At 30.2% G+C, this 15467-nt stretch overlaps 2 protein-coding genes across 3 annotated transcripts; both read left to right on the top strand.

Moving 5' to 3' along the window:
• Positions 1–8108: 8108 nt before the first annotated feature.
• LOC127121880 (uncharacterized) lies at positions 8109–8654 on the top strand. Its single transcript, XM_051052310.1, has one exon. It carries the CDS (start codon positions 8109–8111, stop codon positions 8652–8654), a length of 546 nt encoding a protein of 181 aa, XP_050908267.1.
• A 2811-nt stretch (positions 8655–11465) lies between these two features.
• LOC127118031 (ankyrin repeat-containing protein At5g02620) lies at positions 11466–14154 on the top strand. 2 transcript variants are annotated; one of them, XM_051048163.1, is made up of 4 exons: positions 11466–11506; positions 11758–12599; positions 12703–13253; positions 13337–14154. In XM_051048163.1, exons 2-4 carry the CDS (start codon positions 11792–11794, stop codon positions 14036–14038), a joined length of 2061 nt encoding a protein of 686 aa, XP_050904120.1. In that variant the 5' UTR covers positions 11466–11506; positions 11758–11791; the 3' UTR covers positions 14039–14154. The 2 variants fall into 2 exon arrangements, with proteins under 2 accessions (XP_050904120.1, XP_050904119.1); XM_051048162.1 differs by lacking the exon at positions 11466–11506 and having other exon boundaries at positions 11520–12599.
• The last annotated feature ends 1313 nt before the right edge of the window (positions 14155–15467 follow it).

The following is a 15467-nucleotide window of genomic DNA, read 5'->3' as shown; positions in this document are numbered from 1 at the left end:
TCATAACAATTTATTTAACATTCATTTGCGTTCAAGTTATGTGGGTTACACACCTTGGACTATGTTTACACGCCGTTCCACGATTTTTGTTTCCATTGTTGTTGTTATTGTCAAATTTAGTCAATGTTCCTTGTTTAGATACAAGAGATTCTTCTAGATCTATCCTTTCAGATCATTGTTTCGTTTTCTTGTTTTTACTGAGGTTTCTGCGTGTGGTTTGTTTGATTCGGGATCAAATAAACTTTTCTGCAAGCACCTTATCTCGCATAAACTAGTAACAATAGAGCTAACTCTAGATGTTAATTAGTTAGTGACTTTAAACAAAATATACAAGTATTAATAGATATACACATATATGAACAATCCTAAGAATAATAAAAACTATCCAATGTCTTTAAAACTACTACAAGGCCCCACCAATCGCCATTTTATTTGCTAAGCAGCGAAAGTAAATTTTATAATTATCGTATCTAAATAGACAGGTGGTTTCAAAGAAGTGTTTTTATGTTTATTGTGATGCGTGAGAATAAATGAGAGAGATTAAAATGGAGATTTATGTGTTAACAGTAAGAAAGTTAGCTATGGGTAGATTTTGTCATTTTGTATTTATTATGAATATCCATAGGTCATTAATATGCTCCACTACTAAGATAATAATATTACCACATGTTTGTATCATTCATATCTTCTTTCGGTCTCCGTGATGTGAAATTAATGTAGTACCAAATAGTCAATATACCAGTCTATTACCTAATGCAGATCATGAAATTTCAAAAGTTATAAAGTAGCTAAACTCCATGTCGGTCCTACTACAATATGGGTGGGTATTGAACCTAACCTTATGTCTAGCCATTAGCATGTAATAAATGATTATCTTGAATGTTGTAATGACAAGCACCTTTTGATGTCATGTCACACCATGAGTTGAAGTGTCAACAATATAATAAGGGGTTATGTTTGAATATATAATAATAATAATAATAATAATAATAATAATAATAATAACCTATAAATATCTATAAAGGGGATACAGAAAATTAGGATGACCTATTTTCATTCCTATTTTACCCTTTAAACTTCACTTTATTTAATTATAAAAATAAATTGATTAGAAAATAGTGCAGTTTTTTACCAATGAATTTGCCTAAATAAATTACTACGTGAAATACCGTATCTCTTTATACCAACCATTCACCTTATATTTATTTAGGATGGTTATTGATCAAGGAAAATAATAGTAGCCAAAACTGCTCTAACAATTATCAATCCAAATAATCAACATCTCTTTTCTATACCATAGGTACACACAGAAGAATAAAAACTCAGAGAAAAATACAAAGGGGGAAAGAAGAAGACAAGGTAAAAATTATGAATAAAGGAAACAATAGAAATTGTTATTGGTCTTCAGTAACCATCAATGTTTTTATAAATATTTCAATGGAGTTTATAATTGATTATGTTTATTTATTTCAAAGAAAAAAAAAGCAAATGTAACATTTATGAAAAAATCTAGATGGGTATCTGGTTTCTCATTATCCCATGTTTTATATTAAAATACTATTTCTATATTCTGGATGTGTTGTTCACATGAATCCGTAAAGAAATCAATTTTTTATTATAATGATTTCTTTCTGTTATATTTTTCCTTTTGTGTGATTATTTACATTTAATTTGAGACCTTTTTATACAATTATTGAAAATAGTGAAGGGCCACTAAGAGTGACACAAGGAGACCATTTCACCTGCAAAGAGAAAGCCATACACAGTAGCAACGACCATTGGTTACACACATCGAATAACTCCCTTTTATATCTGTAAACCTACATGAGGTATCTAATTGTATTTTTATGATTGTGTTTCTTTTATATATATATATATATATATATATATATATATATATATATATATATATATATATATATATATATATATATATATTCAACTTTTGGTAAAAACAAATTGTTTAAAGTAATTCTGATTTATTTATTACATGTATGAAATTGGTTGAGATGGAGTTCTTTTGAGTTCTGATTTTTAATTTAAGGTTATATGATTATTAGCATTTTTCTTATAATACAATTACATCGCACAAAACTAAGTTACATAACTATCTTAATTACAAATCTACTTGGTTTGGTATCTTTTATTGCTATGCTACTCTTTGGTCCATACCTCATGGTATTGTTTTAATCAAAATTCTTATTCTGTTATTCCATCATGTCATTCATGTTGTTTACACACTTTAGTATTTACATTCTTTTTTCTTTGTATTTCTTTGTTCTTCTTCGCAGTTGCCACATATGTTTTTTTTGTGTATAAACTGCTCAAGACAAATTAGAGACGAGAAACAACCCAAAACTTATAGTCAGCCAAACCAATCAATGATCAGGTTCTTTTCTTCTAGATATGCTAATAGACAAACATATTTAACTACTAAAAAATGTTTATTCTCCTCCTCTTGCCTTCATAAACCATTGATATACTTGGAATTTTTTTAAAAAATTACATTACATGAAATGTCTATTAACTAACCCAAGCTGTCAATCTATAGGATTTCCACCAAAAGGAAAATAAACATTATTTAGTTTAGACTATATTTTTAACATATATTTTACAAATATCATTTTTGGAGTAATTTTTTTTTAAATATTTTTTTTAAAGCAAATATATATTTACTAATATTTTCAACATAATTAGTGAATTTATATTGCTTATAAGTTACATATGTGTTTGGCAGTTACATTAACAAAATGGAAAATAATAAGTCAACAACAAAGATCAAGAAGGGCTGAAAATGAAAGGAAGAAGAGACAAAATATGAGCAACGAGCAGAGAGAAAACCATTTTTCGAGACGACGTGAAAATTATAGGCGGCGGAAAGAGTAAGATAAACAAGCTCAAACATCTCGCACTATAAATAGACAGTCGGGAATTCCATTTCATAATTTTACAAATATGACTTTTCCAAGATCACACTTTCAAGGAACTCATGACAATGAAGCCGACCCAAGTAGAATTACACATGTTAATGATGTTGCACTTGGTTGGTGATGATCAATATATATATATATATATATATATATATATATATATATATATATATATATATATATATTATATTACATTGTATAATTTTCTTCGCTTTCGTCATATCTCATTTTATGTATTTAAACCCGCATGTCGTAATTGTACATCACCTAATCAACGAAACAACATGAGTCAATCCGATACAGGTATAAGAGATATTATTCTAAGTATGCAAGTAGTAATTTTTACACATGTATATATATTAATTATTATTTTTGTATTAGATGATAAGGATGTTGATGAAGCTTTGGAGGATGCAGTAATATCATATGTTAACATGGATGCTAGAGAAAATGGTGCATTATCATGTCGTCCTCAAGGTATATTCATAAACATTTTGTGTCAAATAAATGTAGATTTTACTCAAGTGACATAAAATTTAAAATCATGCAATACTAAAATATTCTAATTGAGGCATTTTGCGTACATTTTTTATTTATACTAGCGTCCAAACGGACACACCCGCTTTTTTATTGTTTTAACGCGTAAAAATTAACATAAAATTATTGATTTACTTTTTCTTATGTTGATTGAAAACTGGAATAATAATGCATCCGAAGTGAACGTCTATCAACCTTTTGTGATTATTTGTTAAAAAATAAAAGATATTGAAAACAATAAAAGCACAATAATGAATAACATACATTCCACCGGATGAAATAAAGATTAAAGAAAACAATAAAATAGAGATTAAAGAATTAAGAATTATATAAAATAATAAAATAGAGATTAAAGAATAAAGAGAATTATAGAGAAAAAAATAGAGATTAAAGACTAAAGAGAATATAAAAAATAGAGATTAAAGACTATAGAGAATAGTGGAGGGCTTGGGTTGAATGAAATCCATCCTCTTCCTTTCTATTTCCTTTCCATTTTTCATTTTCCATTCATTTGTTCTGGCAGTGACACTTTTGATAATCTCCATTGTTAACCTCCCCTTTATTGTTTGCTATGAAAATAAATATAAAAAGAAAGGTAAAAAACCTAGGTTATATATTCAAGTGTGCAACCGTTTTTTTTTATAATTATTTTTTAATTTTTAAAATTGAAAAGGTTAGATTTGAAATAAAAATAAGCTACACCAAAACAATGTTTTGACTTTATATATTGTTATTTATTATTAATAAATTATAGAGTTACTTTTGGTGAATTATAGAGCATAAATTGAACAATTATCTTAAAATGTTATAAGTAGCATTTTTTAATTTGAAAAAAAAAGAAAAATTGATAGCTTTAAAAATTGAATGAGGTGAGACATAAAACTATTAAAGAAGTTACTAATGAATGCAGCAGATGTATACAAACTCACAAAGTGAAACAATGGTTCTTTAGTCATGTGAAATGTAATATGATACAAATTCAACAAAATAGAACTTTTGACATGTACATTGTTTTTTTTGGCAATCTTAGTCATGAATATTCCATCAAATGTGATTATCTAACACCAAATCCATATAAAAAGGGAAAGAATTATATATAGAAAATAGAACTTATCAAATACAATTAGAAGTTAGAACTATAGTGTGAGAATTGAAAATAACAAAAAAGTAAAGAGAAAATTGAGGATTGTGGCAGGATATAAAGATACCCCATTGAAACATAGTTTTCACTGGTTGCTATGCACGGTAGTCTTCACCAGAACGTCTTCATATATCATATAAAAAATCAATCAATCGTTTCTATGCACAGTAGTTTTCACTGGTTGCTTACGATTTTCCTGTTCAATAATAAAGTAAAAAGAATGTTAAAAATAACATTTTTTAAAATAAAAACATGTAAAAAAAATTTATTAATGAAAAGTAACTATGTGCAGAAGAGCATAACATATTTTCCATTTCTAAAAGTTAACTTCATCCAAAATGATGCTTCATCGATCCATACAATCTCTTTACACTACAAATAAAAACACATATAAATAAGAAATACAACTAAAACTGATCTAGAACATGTGATAATATGTTTCGGTCGAGATAACATGTGTTTGAAATTAAATAGTTTATTAATTATTCATTTGGTTGCCACTTCTCCACGGATGTATCTTTCAGTAGCATATTTAGATATTAAGAACAAATATTACGGTGCTGACAATTGTCTCATACGTTTTGCAAAGCCAAGCAGTGCCATTTTACATATTAGTTAATTGTTTTTGAGAATTTAAAATAAAAAAAAAAGACAAATCACTAAAATGGTTATATCTATACTTTTAAATAAACTTCTTAAATCAATAACTGCTCAACTTTTCTATACACAATTCAATTCTTTTTAGTAACTTACATGTTTTAAAATAAATAAATATTAAAATTAATGGATAAATAAAAAACAAATAAAAATGGGCAGTTATGAAAGGAAGGGTAATATTGGAATAAAAAAGTTTCAGTCCAAAATTCCTTATCCTCTTTATAGATAGTAAGTAATAAATTGTATTTTAGATTTTAGATAATATTTAGTAATCAATATCAAACTCCCGCCTGTAGAATCATGACATGCTTTTCGAGCAAAACACAATATTGCTCGAAATTTCAAAAATAACATAACGATGGCAAAATCCCACTTGCCTCATCCAATTACCTGTAGACACTACAATGCAAGATCGTTTCATCATGAATCACGTGACACGTGTTGTACTGGTGGAAAGGTATCATTTTCACGAGTTAATGCTCCTATAGAATTGCAACAATTATTTTTGGATGATTCAGCTGAAGGAAAATATTTTAGGCAACATATTCGAAGTTATAGCCATGTACTCTCATTCACATCAATTGGTGTTCACGTTGATAGCATCTGGTCGTGGTATATATGTATTTCGTGCTCAATGTGCTTTTTACCATAACATAGGAGGTTTCTATCCAAATGAGGGTGCCAGACCGTGTTTCTTAAAACTATACATCTACGACACCGATAATGAGCTACATAATAGAATGCAGGAAAATCCACCATCAATACAACCTTCCAACTGCATAATAAGTTGCGACAATTGTTGTTGGATGTGATGCATATTCTATGGAATATGAAAGGGATATTAATGTCATTCGTCATGATGGAAATCTCAAAAAAGTTCAAGAGACAAAGAGATATTATGATCCTTTGCAATATCCTTTATTATTTCCATTTGGGACGCATGGTTGGGACGTCAACACAACAAATTGTAATGGACGAAGAGTGTCATGTCAATCATATTACAGTTACATGCTTCAGGTAAATTTAGATTAATTTTAGTAGATAATATACTTGGCTAAACATTGTTTAAAAAACTTTACATTTAGCACCGACATTTTTTTCAATCAATTGTAGATTCGTCCAAATGATCAATCAAAATTGTTAAATGCGGGTCGACTATTGCAACAATATGTTGTAGACAATTATGTCAAAATTGAATCAGGGAGGTTAAGGTGGATTAAAGAGCACCAAAGTGATATACGTCCTGAATTGTACCAAGGTTTACAGGATGCTTTGCATGTTGGTGAAACTAATGCAAGTACAAATTCATATAGCATAAATATACAGTTTTTGATTAATTATTAGTTGTACTTCTAATGCTAATCATTCATGTATTCTAATACTAATGCATTTCATGAATCGTCGTAGAAAACATTGGAAAAAGAATAATTTTGCCATCATCATTTATTGGCGGTCGTCGAGACATGACACAACGTTATGAAGCTGGCATGGCTATTGTTCTTAATGGTGGTAAACCAAATATTTTTCTAACAATGACACGCAATCCTTCTTGGAGTGAGATGACATCATAACTTTTGTCTTTTCAAACACCACAAGATCGTCCAGATTTGCTAACAAGAATATTTCGTTCGAAATTCAAGCAATTGAAGGATGATGTTATTAATAAAGGAGTCTTGGGAAAAGTTAAAAGCTACATGTATGTCACTAAATTTCAAAAGCGAGGACTGTCGCATTTGCATATGTTATTGGTCTTAGAAAGTGACGATAAGTTGTGTGACCCAAAGGATTATAATAGTATGGTAAGAGCAGAAATACCTAAATTAGAATGTGAACCACAATTGCATAAAGTTGTTGTGAAACATATGATCCACGGACCTTGCGACATAATCTACTGAAAGTATCCATGTATGAAAGACGGACATTGTAAGAAAAGGTATCCCAAATAATTCTTGGATGAAACACGTCAAGGTACTGACTCATATCCCGAGTATAGGAGAAGGTTTGATGAATCTATATTGTTAGGTAGAGATAAGTCTATCGATAATAGATGGGTGGTTCCTTATAACCCTTGGTTACTGTTAAAGTATGTCTGTCACATAAATGTAGAGATTTGCAGTAACATTAAAAGTATCAAGTATCTATACAAATATGTGCACAAGGGCCCTGATCGTGTGGCTATGGAGGTTCATAAATGATCATATATGGATGAAGTTCAACAATATGTTGATGCAAGATGGATTTGTGCTCATGAGGCATTACGGAAAATATTTCAATTCACTCTTTATCGATTATAACCTTCGGTTCAAAGATTGCAGATCCAATTGCCGAACTGCCACCGAGTGCACTTTTATGATCATCAGCGAATTGTAGATGAGTTAAATAATGAATGAAACTCCAAAACAATGCTCATAAATTCTTTGCATTGAATCTACGAGAACCATAAGCAAGAAATTATCTGTATAGAGAGATTCCAGAGCATTATTATTGGAACAAGCGGGACATGGAATGGCCTCGCAGGCGATCAACAAGAAACATTATTGGGAGAATCTATACGGTATCACCTTCGGAGGGAGATAAGTTTTACTTACGACTGTTGTTATCTCATGTCACAGGTCCAACCAGTTGGGAATATCTTCTTACAAATAATGACATGACTTTCAATACATTAAAAAATCAGTCGAGGATAAGGGATTTATAGAGACTGATCATAATATTCATGATTGTTTGGTTGAGGCCATGAGTCTCTGAATTCCATATGCTTTACTTAGGTTATTCGTAGCGATTTTTAATATTTTGTCAACCTACTGATGTTAGAGGCATTTGGAATGAGTTTTTTTACACATATGGCAAAGGATTATCAAACAACTAACAATGTTATGGAATCAAACTTGACTAATATGTTGTTAAAGGACTTGAATGAACTCTTAAACCTGCACGGTAAAAAAATTGAAGATTATGATCTCACATTTTTACCCCCTAATACAATAGACATAGATGCAATTCCAAGTATCATACAAGAGGAGTTAACGGTCGATATCCCCAATGAAGGTATTGCATATGTTGCTAAGTTAAATAATGATCAAATGATTGCATTCAAAACCATTATGAATGTAATTGTTCAAAAATACAATAGGATATTTTTTGTTAATGGTCCAGGAGGAACATGTAAAACATTCCTTTATCGAACATTAATGGCTAGTTTAAGAAGTAGAGGAGAAATTATCTTAGCAACTGCATCATCTGGTATAGCTGCAACATTGTTACCAAGTGGTAGGACTGCACACTCTCGATTTAAGATACCTATTGATATACAACCGAGTTCCATTTGTGGTATTCAAAAGCAAAATGATCTTGCAAATCTCATTAGAGTTGCTGCCGCAATAATTTGAGATGAAATAGCAATGACAAACAAAAATTGTTTGGAAGCCTTAGATAGATCATTACAAGACATTTGTAGCAACAATGCTCCATTTAGTGGAAAAGTTTTGATCATGGGGGGAGATTTTCGTCAAGTTCTTCCTGTTGTAAGAAAATGTACTAAGGCACAAATGATTTCAGCGTGTATTATTCTGTCTCATTTATGGAATCATGCCAAGATTTTTCGTTTGCGTCAAAATATGCGATCATTGCATGATCAAGAGTTTGCATAATTTCTTATTCACATTCGTGATGATGTTGAACCTACCAAACCAGATGACATGGTGAGGTTACCTTCATATATTGCAATCCCATGAGAGGGTGAACATTCCATACAAGTGCTTATCCAACATATTTTTCCTAATTTAGAATTGCATGGTTGGGATGCCCCATATATGGTACAAAGAGCTATTTTGACACCAACGAATGATGATGTCCAGAAATTGAATGATATGATTATCGACCAGTTTCCAGGAGAAGAACATAATTTATTGTCATTTGACGAGGTTGAAGGAGATAATCATAATTTATACCAGCAATAATTTTTAAACTTAATTGCACAATGTAATTTGACACCACATATTCTAAAGATAAAAAGGGTGCACCATTGATGTTGTTACGGAATCTTGACCCTAGATATGGATTGTGTAATGGGACACGGTTATTATGTCGTGCTTTATTTATGAATATGTTGGATGTGGAAATCTTGATAGGAAACAACGTAGGAAAACATTTTTTTTGCCCAGAATTAAAATAAAAACATCTACAAGTGATGGGTTTCCTTTTGTCCTTAGTAGAAAGCAGTTTCTTGTGCGACTAAGTTTTGTAATTATAATAAATAAATCACAAGGACAAATCATTCCAAATGTTGGAATATATCTTCCACGATATGTTTTTAGTCATGGACAATTATATGTGGCTTTATCCAGGGGTGTTTCATAGACTACGACAAGAGTTTTAACTAGGGAAGGAAAATTGAAAGGAGAAGATGGTGACTACAAAAATGTAGTCTTCAAACAAATTATTTTATCGCACCCGCAGGTATTTATTAAGTACATTAAAAAAATTGCTCACACATTGATTCTCATTTTGGTTACACGACATACCAAGCTTATATTGTATTCTTTATATCATAACTAAATATAATTTTTTTTTCTTTAATATACAACCAAACTAGAACATGGTGAAATCTTTCAATTATGTAAGGAGTTGAGACGAAAGAATGTTGAAACTTGCTTAGACATAAAAGTAAGTTATACTTAATCATTTATTTTATACTTTTATGTTAGATATCAATTGGGTCATACCTATTCTCACTATTCTTATGCAATAAAATTTAGATAGCAGACTTTGAAGATAAATGGAACACATGGAAGGATGAACAAAGTATTTCATCCATCGATAAACTCGACAATAAGGTGTATTTACCTTTTCCGCAATACGTATAAAAAACTGTTTCTTGCATTTTCATCACTCTTTCACTAACATTTTTATCATCTTATTGAAACAGGTCAAACGTCTAAAAATTTACTCTGTCGGTTGGAGCTCCACAGTGATAACAGATAAAACACAATTTTGGAAAATGGTGAAAAGAGAAATAATATCTCAAAGGATGGAGAGGCTTTTATTTAATTCATTTAAGAATATTTTTACTCTAGAATATTTTTGAATGAATGAATTTAACTACTATGTGTGGTTTATGTAAATAAAACCATATATATTTACTAAGTCTATTGTTTTCCTTATTTATCAGAAATCCAGGTAATTCAAAAATAAGTCGTAGTTGTTGTTCTACCAAATCTTGACTAAAACAAAGCATCTCCATTCTCTAGGTATTATTTGTGTCACAATAAATCGTATTATATTCAAACGAGTCAAATATTTTGAATGTATTTCTTTGATGATATGACATTTCGTCATGTATTTGTAATTTTTTAAATCTCAAGAGCGCATTGATAAAGGAATGTACAAAGAATTGATTCAAATCTTTATAATGTAAAAAAAACATGATTAGACTACTTACTATTAATTTTACTATTTTTTTCTCTAAAAAATATCTAATTTAAGAGTATTACATTTTTTCTTTACTAAGGAAAACCATTGTAGGGAAAAAGAAAGTACTTCGAATATAGATTTCATGTTTGACATTCCTCTTAAAGAACGTCATTGATTACACAGTATCAATATTATTTTGCATGCTTCAATATAATTTTGAATATCTTTGTTTACCATTTTCGAAATGTAATAATATTATTTTTAATGCGACCTACAATAGAAACCTCATAAAAAGAATAACAGACATTTATTTTTCTCTGTTGTGCTCATTAAAAAAAAGCGGACAGGTCATGCCCGTCTGAACGTTATAATAATAATAAGTCTACCGGATGAAAGGAAAACTATGGGATCTGAATCTTTTGGGAAAAATGTTTAGTCATCCTTCCTAACGAAGGAAGGGGGATATATATCTTTTATTGTTGATAGAGAAAAGAATTGTTCTTTAATTCTTAAATAAACATGTTTAACTAATAATCATAAAATATTAGCCCTAAGTCTACCAAATGAAGAAAGGGAGGATATATCTTTATTGTGAAAAGAGAAAAGAATTGTTCTTTAATGGCAGAGGAAAAGAGAGAGTAAATAAGTAGCAATACACACGTAAAGAACTTTGAAGAGTCACTTAAACTACTATATATATATATATATATATATATATATATATATATATATATATATATATATATATATATATAGATAGATAGATGTAAATATTTTACAACTAGCAACCAATAGCGTTGGAGCTTGAAGCACTTTAGACATTATTTTGGTTTGTCATTAAATTTCAATTCATCATAAATACATTTTCTGCAATTTAATATTTGGTTATATATGTATATTTGATCAATAATTATTCTTTTACACATCATTCTACATTTTCCGCATTTTAATATTTTGACATATATATTAGATCAATACTAATTCTTTTACAGTATATTGTTCTAATCATCCAATACATAAAGTTGAACTTGTATCAAAATATTGATTAATATTTCAAATTTTGGCTTGCAAATCTTCAAGACACAATCTCTCATCAACCGGTTGAGATTTCAATATGCAGCGTAACCATGGGCGACTTTATAGCTTTTTGGTTAATAATCCATTTAGAGATGAAGCCATATTACTGAAGATCATTAAAGAAATGGAACTTGGAATTGAACTTAAAGTTGAACGTTTTTCTGCTCTAGTTAATCCACATCAAGATGAAGCCTTATTAAAGGAATTGAATAGAAGAGAGATGGATCCTAAACTTGAAATTGAACCCTCAGAAATTAAGAACAATATAAGACGTTTTCATCTAACTCACATCGAGACTCCAATGGAAAACAGTGAGTTACATATTGCAGCTTGGAACGGTAATGATGAAATTGTTACTCGTTTAATTGAAGATGACCTCGACCGTGTGCCAAGAGTTAACAAAAACAAGGATAATGCCGTACATGTTGCTGCAAGAGCTGGAAACTTTTCAATTGTTGAAAAGTTATTAAAAAGTTATAGTAATTACATAATTCAATTTTATGAAAAATACTTGGTTAACAAATATGAAAAAGAAAGCATGGGTGAGCTATTCGTATTATTGAAAATGCAGAATAAGCATGGTAACACTGTGTTACACGAAGCAATGTTATGTGAAAAGAGCAGTGATAAGATTTTCAAAATTTGTGAGGATTTGATTTGGAGGAAATATTGTTATGATTATGCAATAAATATTGTTAATCATGCAAACAAAACAGTACTTTACCTTGCAGTTGAAAATGGAAACAAGGATGCTGTCAACCTAATATTGGACAAGTGTTGCAAGGATGATCATTTGATAAAAGGATTATCACCCTTGTTAGCGGCAATCAGGATGCATAATCCAGGTACGAATTACAACTTATGACAAAAATCTAATTAGCATCACCTAACTGACATCGAGACTCCTATTAGAGATTATTGACTATAACATTTATGTTTTTGTATAAGAAATGTTGAGGATCATACTAAAACACAAGCCAACTTGGATCCATTCAATGGACAAACATCAAAGGCTTCCTCTTCATTATGCTGCATTCATAGGTTCCCTTGAATGTGTTGATTTATTACTTGGATTATGTAAATGTTGCACCATTCAAAGGGACAAATATGGTTATTTCCCGATCCATCTAGCATCTTACGGAGGACATGTGGAAGTAGTGAAGAATTTGTTACAATATTATCCAGATCCAACAGAGATGCTTGACAGTTGTTATGAGCGTAATATTCTTCACATTGCAGCAAAGCATGGAAAACACGAGGTGATATGCTACATATTACAAAGTGAAATTCCTGAACATCATAAATTGATAAATCAAAAGGATAATAAAGGAGAAACTCCTTTGCATTTGGCTGCAAGATCATGTCATCCCAGTACTGTGTACTACTTAGTTAATGATAAAAACAAAAGAGTGAATCTTGTTTTGGTTAACAAAAACAATGAAACAGCTTTTGACATTGTTAATGCACTTTACGAGGTTGGAAAATCATCTTTGAGACAGGCAAGTAGTTTTATCCTCTTTCAAGCTTTAATAAAATGTAAACACTGGTTTAGCTGTTTTAACAATGTTTGCAACATTTACAGCATCTTACATGGACTGCATTGAAATCAGCTGGTGCAAAGCAAAGTCCAAAGAAATTAAGACTCCATACTGAATTGAAACCAAGTGATTCAAATTCACAAAAAACAGAACTAGTTAGAGAAAAAAACATAAGTTACGTTGAAGAATATCAACAATGTGATAAACAAAGTAAAAAAAAAGAAAATGTTTCAGAAAGATATAAGGACAGATTGGAAAACCTCACAATTGTTTCAACCCTTATAGTAACAGCATCCATAGCGGGATGTTTTGCTGTTCCGGGTGAAACAGATGGGAAAGCGAATAACTTAAATCATGCAATGTTTCAATTTTTCATTATCTTCATCACAATATCATTTTTCAGTTCCATTAGTGCCACAATCATACTCTTTTGGGCAACGCTTGGATTAACTGAATTGGTGAGTCTCACTCTAAAAAATGTGATGCCACTTCTTGGAGTCGCTCTCATTTCATTATCTTTGGCTTTCATGACTGGTCTCTACACTGTCATCAGTGAACTTTATTGGTTGGGCAACGTGTTTTTGGTAATGAGTGTGATATTTATTATCATTGTGATTTTTCTATACATACTCCTTTTCCTTCCATCATCGTCAACTATAAAGCCACTGAGATATATTTCTAAATACCATTTCCTTTATTTAGCATCACGAAGTGAATGTAAAATGGATAAAGGTCTAAAACCTTAGGATTAATGTGCATTGTTTCTGTTTTGGTGTGTTTGTTTGATATTTATTTATGTTCCTATATTCTAGTTAATATGTATGTTTTTGTCATGTATACAAATAAATGCCAACCAATGTTAATGGGGATAATATTTATTTATGTTCCTATATTCTAATTAATATGTATATTTTTCTCGTATTTACAAATAAATGCCAATCGGGATAATATTAGTTTAAGAAATGATGTATTTGGCCATGGACATCTATTCATATATTACGATATGGTTATTTGACAAAACTATATCTCATCTCTATTTTTTGAATCAGAAAGATAAATATATTATTAGGAACTCCAAAAATAAAAAGGGAGAAAATAAACAAGGAGCCAATAAATGCAAGGCAATAGAAAAAGGCACAAGGATTACCTAGAAATAGACATACAAAAAATAAAAAACTTCTTACCCGTAGCAACTAAGCAGTACGAGGGGAAGAGACATAATAGAAAGCACATTAACTCATGATAGATACCTCTAACCCTGCATAACAAAGAGACGGACTAAAACACAGAGACAGACTAAAACACAACACACCAGAAAAACCAATGGCAGAAACATAATATTTATGAATCAACAAAAGTAAGTTTTATAATTACTGTATGCACAAAGACTAATGGTTTCGAAGACCCTTAAACAGTTTTTAAGACTCTGAGTAGAGAAAGGTATTTGTGTTTGTTGTTATGTGCGAAAGTAAATGACATAAAATAAATAACAGAAAGTAAAATGGAGATTTTGGTGTTAGCAATAAGAAAACTTGTTAGGAGTAGATTTTGTCATTACGTATTTATCATGCACATTCATAAGTCAATAATATTCTCCTCTACTCCGCTAATAATATTTTCACCTATTGCTATCATTAGTATCTCCTTTAAGTCTCCATGCCATGAGATTAATGCATTACACAATAGCTGATATATTAGTCTATGAACCAATACAAAGTATGAAATTCCAACAATTACAAAGTAACAAGTCTCCACACCAATTCCATTATAGTACATGTAGATATTGAACTTAACCATATGTCTAGGCATTATCATCCAATAGATTATTATCTAGGATATAGTAATGACAAACACCTTTTGATGTCATGTCACACCATAAAATAAGGTCTTAGGTAGCAAAGGTAAAACATACATTCAGATTAAAGAGTCATCAATTTTATATCATGAGTAAAATTACATAGAACTCCATGACCTATTTAGTACATGAATATAATGACTACATCTAATCCTAATACATATAATTTCGCTAAACATACTCATCGTAGCTACCGAAAATCTCCCATAGATGATAATGGAAGTTTATTTTCCTTGTCACATGAGCAACGATTCTGCCTTCAGGCTCCCTCTTTTATTCTTCAATTGTAGATCAAGTTCAACCTACTATAGTTTTGTTTT

The sequence above is a fragment of the Lathyrus oleraceus genome, chromosome 2 (genome assembly GCF_024323335.1).
Source record: "Lathyrus oleraceus cultivar Zhongwan6 chromosome 2, CAAS_Psat_ZW6_1.0, whole genome shotgun sequence".
NCBI classification, from domain to species: Eukaryota; Viridiplantae; Streptophyta; class Magnoliopsida; order Fabales; family Fabaceae; genus Lathyrus; species Lathyrus oleraceus.
Note: the sequence above shows the minus strand (reverse complement) of the source record. Positions and strands in the feature narration are given on the sequence as shown.

What these genes read in the sequence shown, in the direction of transcription:
- LOC127118031 (XM_051048163.1), top strand. Translation starts at nt 11,792, where the DNA reads ATGCAGCGTAACCATGGGCGACTTTATAGCTTTTTGGTTAATAATCCA. An exon ending in AATCAGGATGCATAATCCAG is followed by an intron (nt 12,600 to 12,702) that starts GTACGAATTACA and finishes TTTTTGTATAAG; the next exon opens with AAATGTTGAGGATCATACTA. An exon ending in GAAAATCATCTTTGAGACAG is followed by an intron (nt 13,254 to 13,336) that starts GCAAGTAGTTTT and finishes CAACATTTACAG; the next exon opens with CATCTTACATGGACTGCATT.
- LOC127121880 (XM_051052310.1), top strand. Translation starts at nt 8,109, where the DNA reads ATGGCAAAGGATTATCAAACAACTAACAATGTTATGGAATCAAACTTG.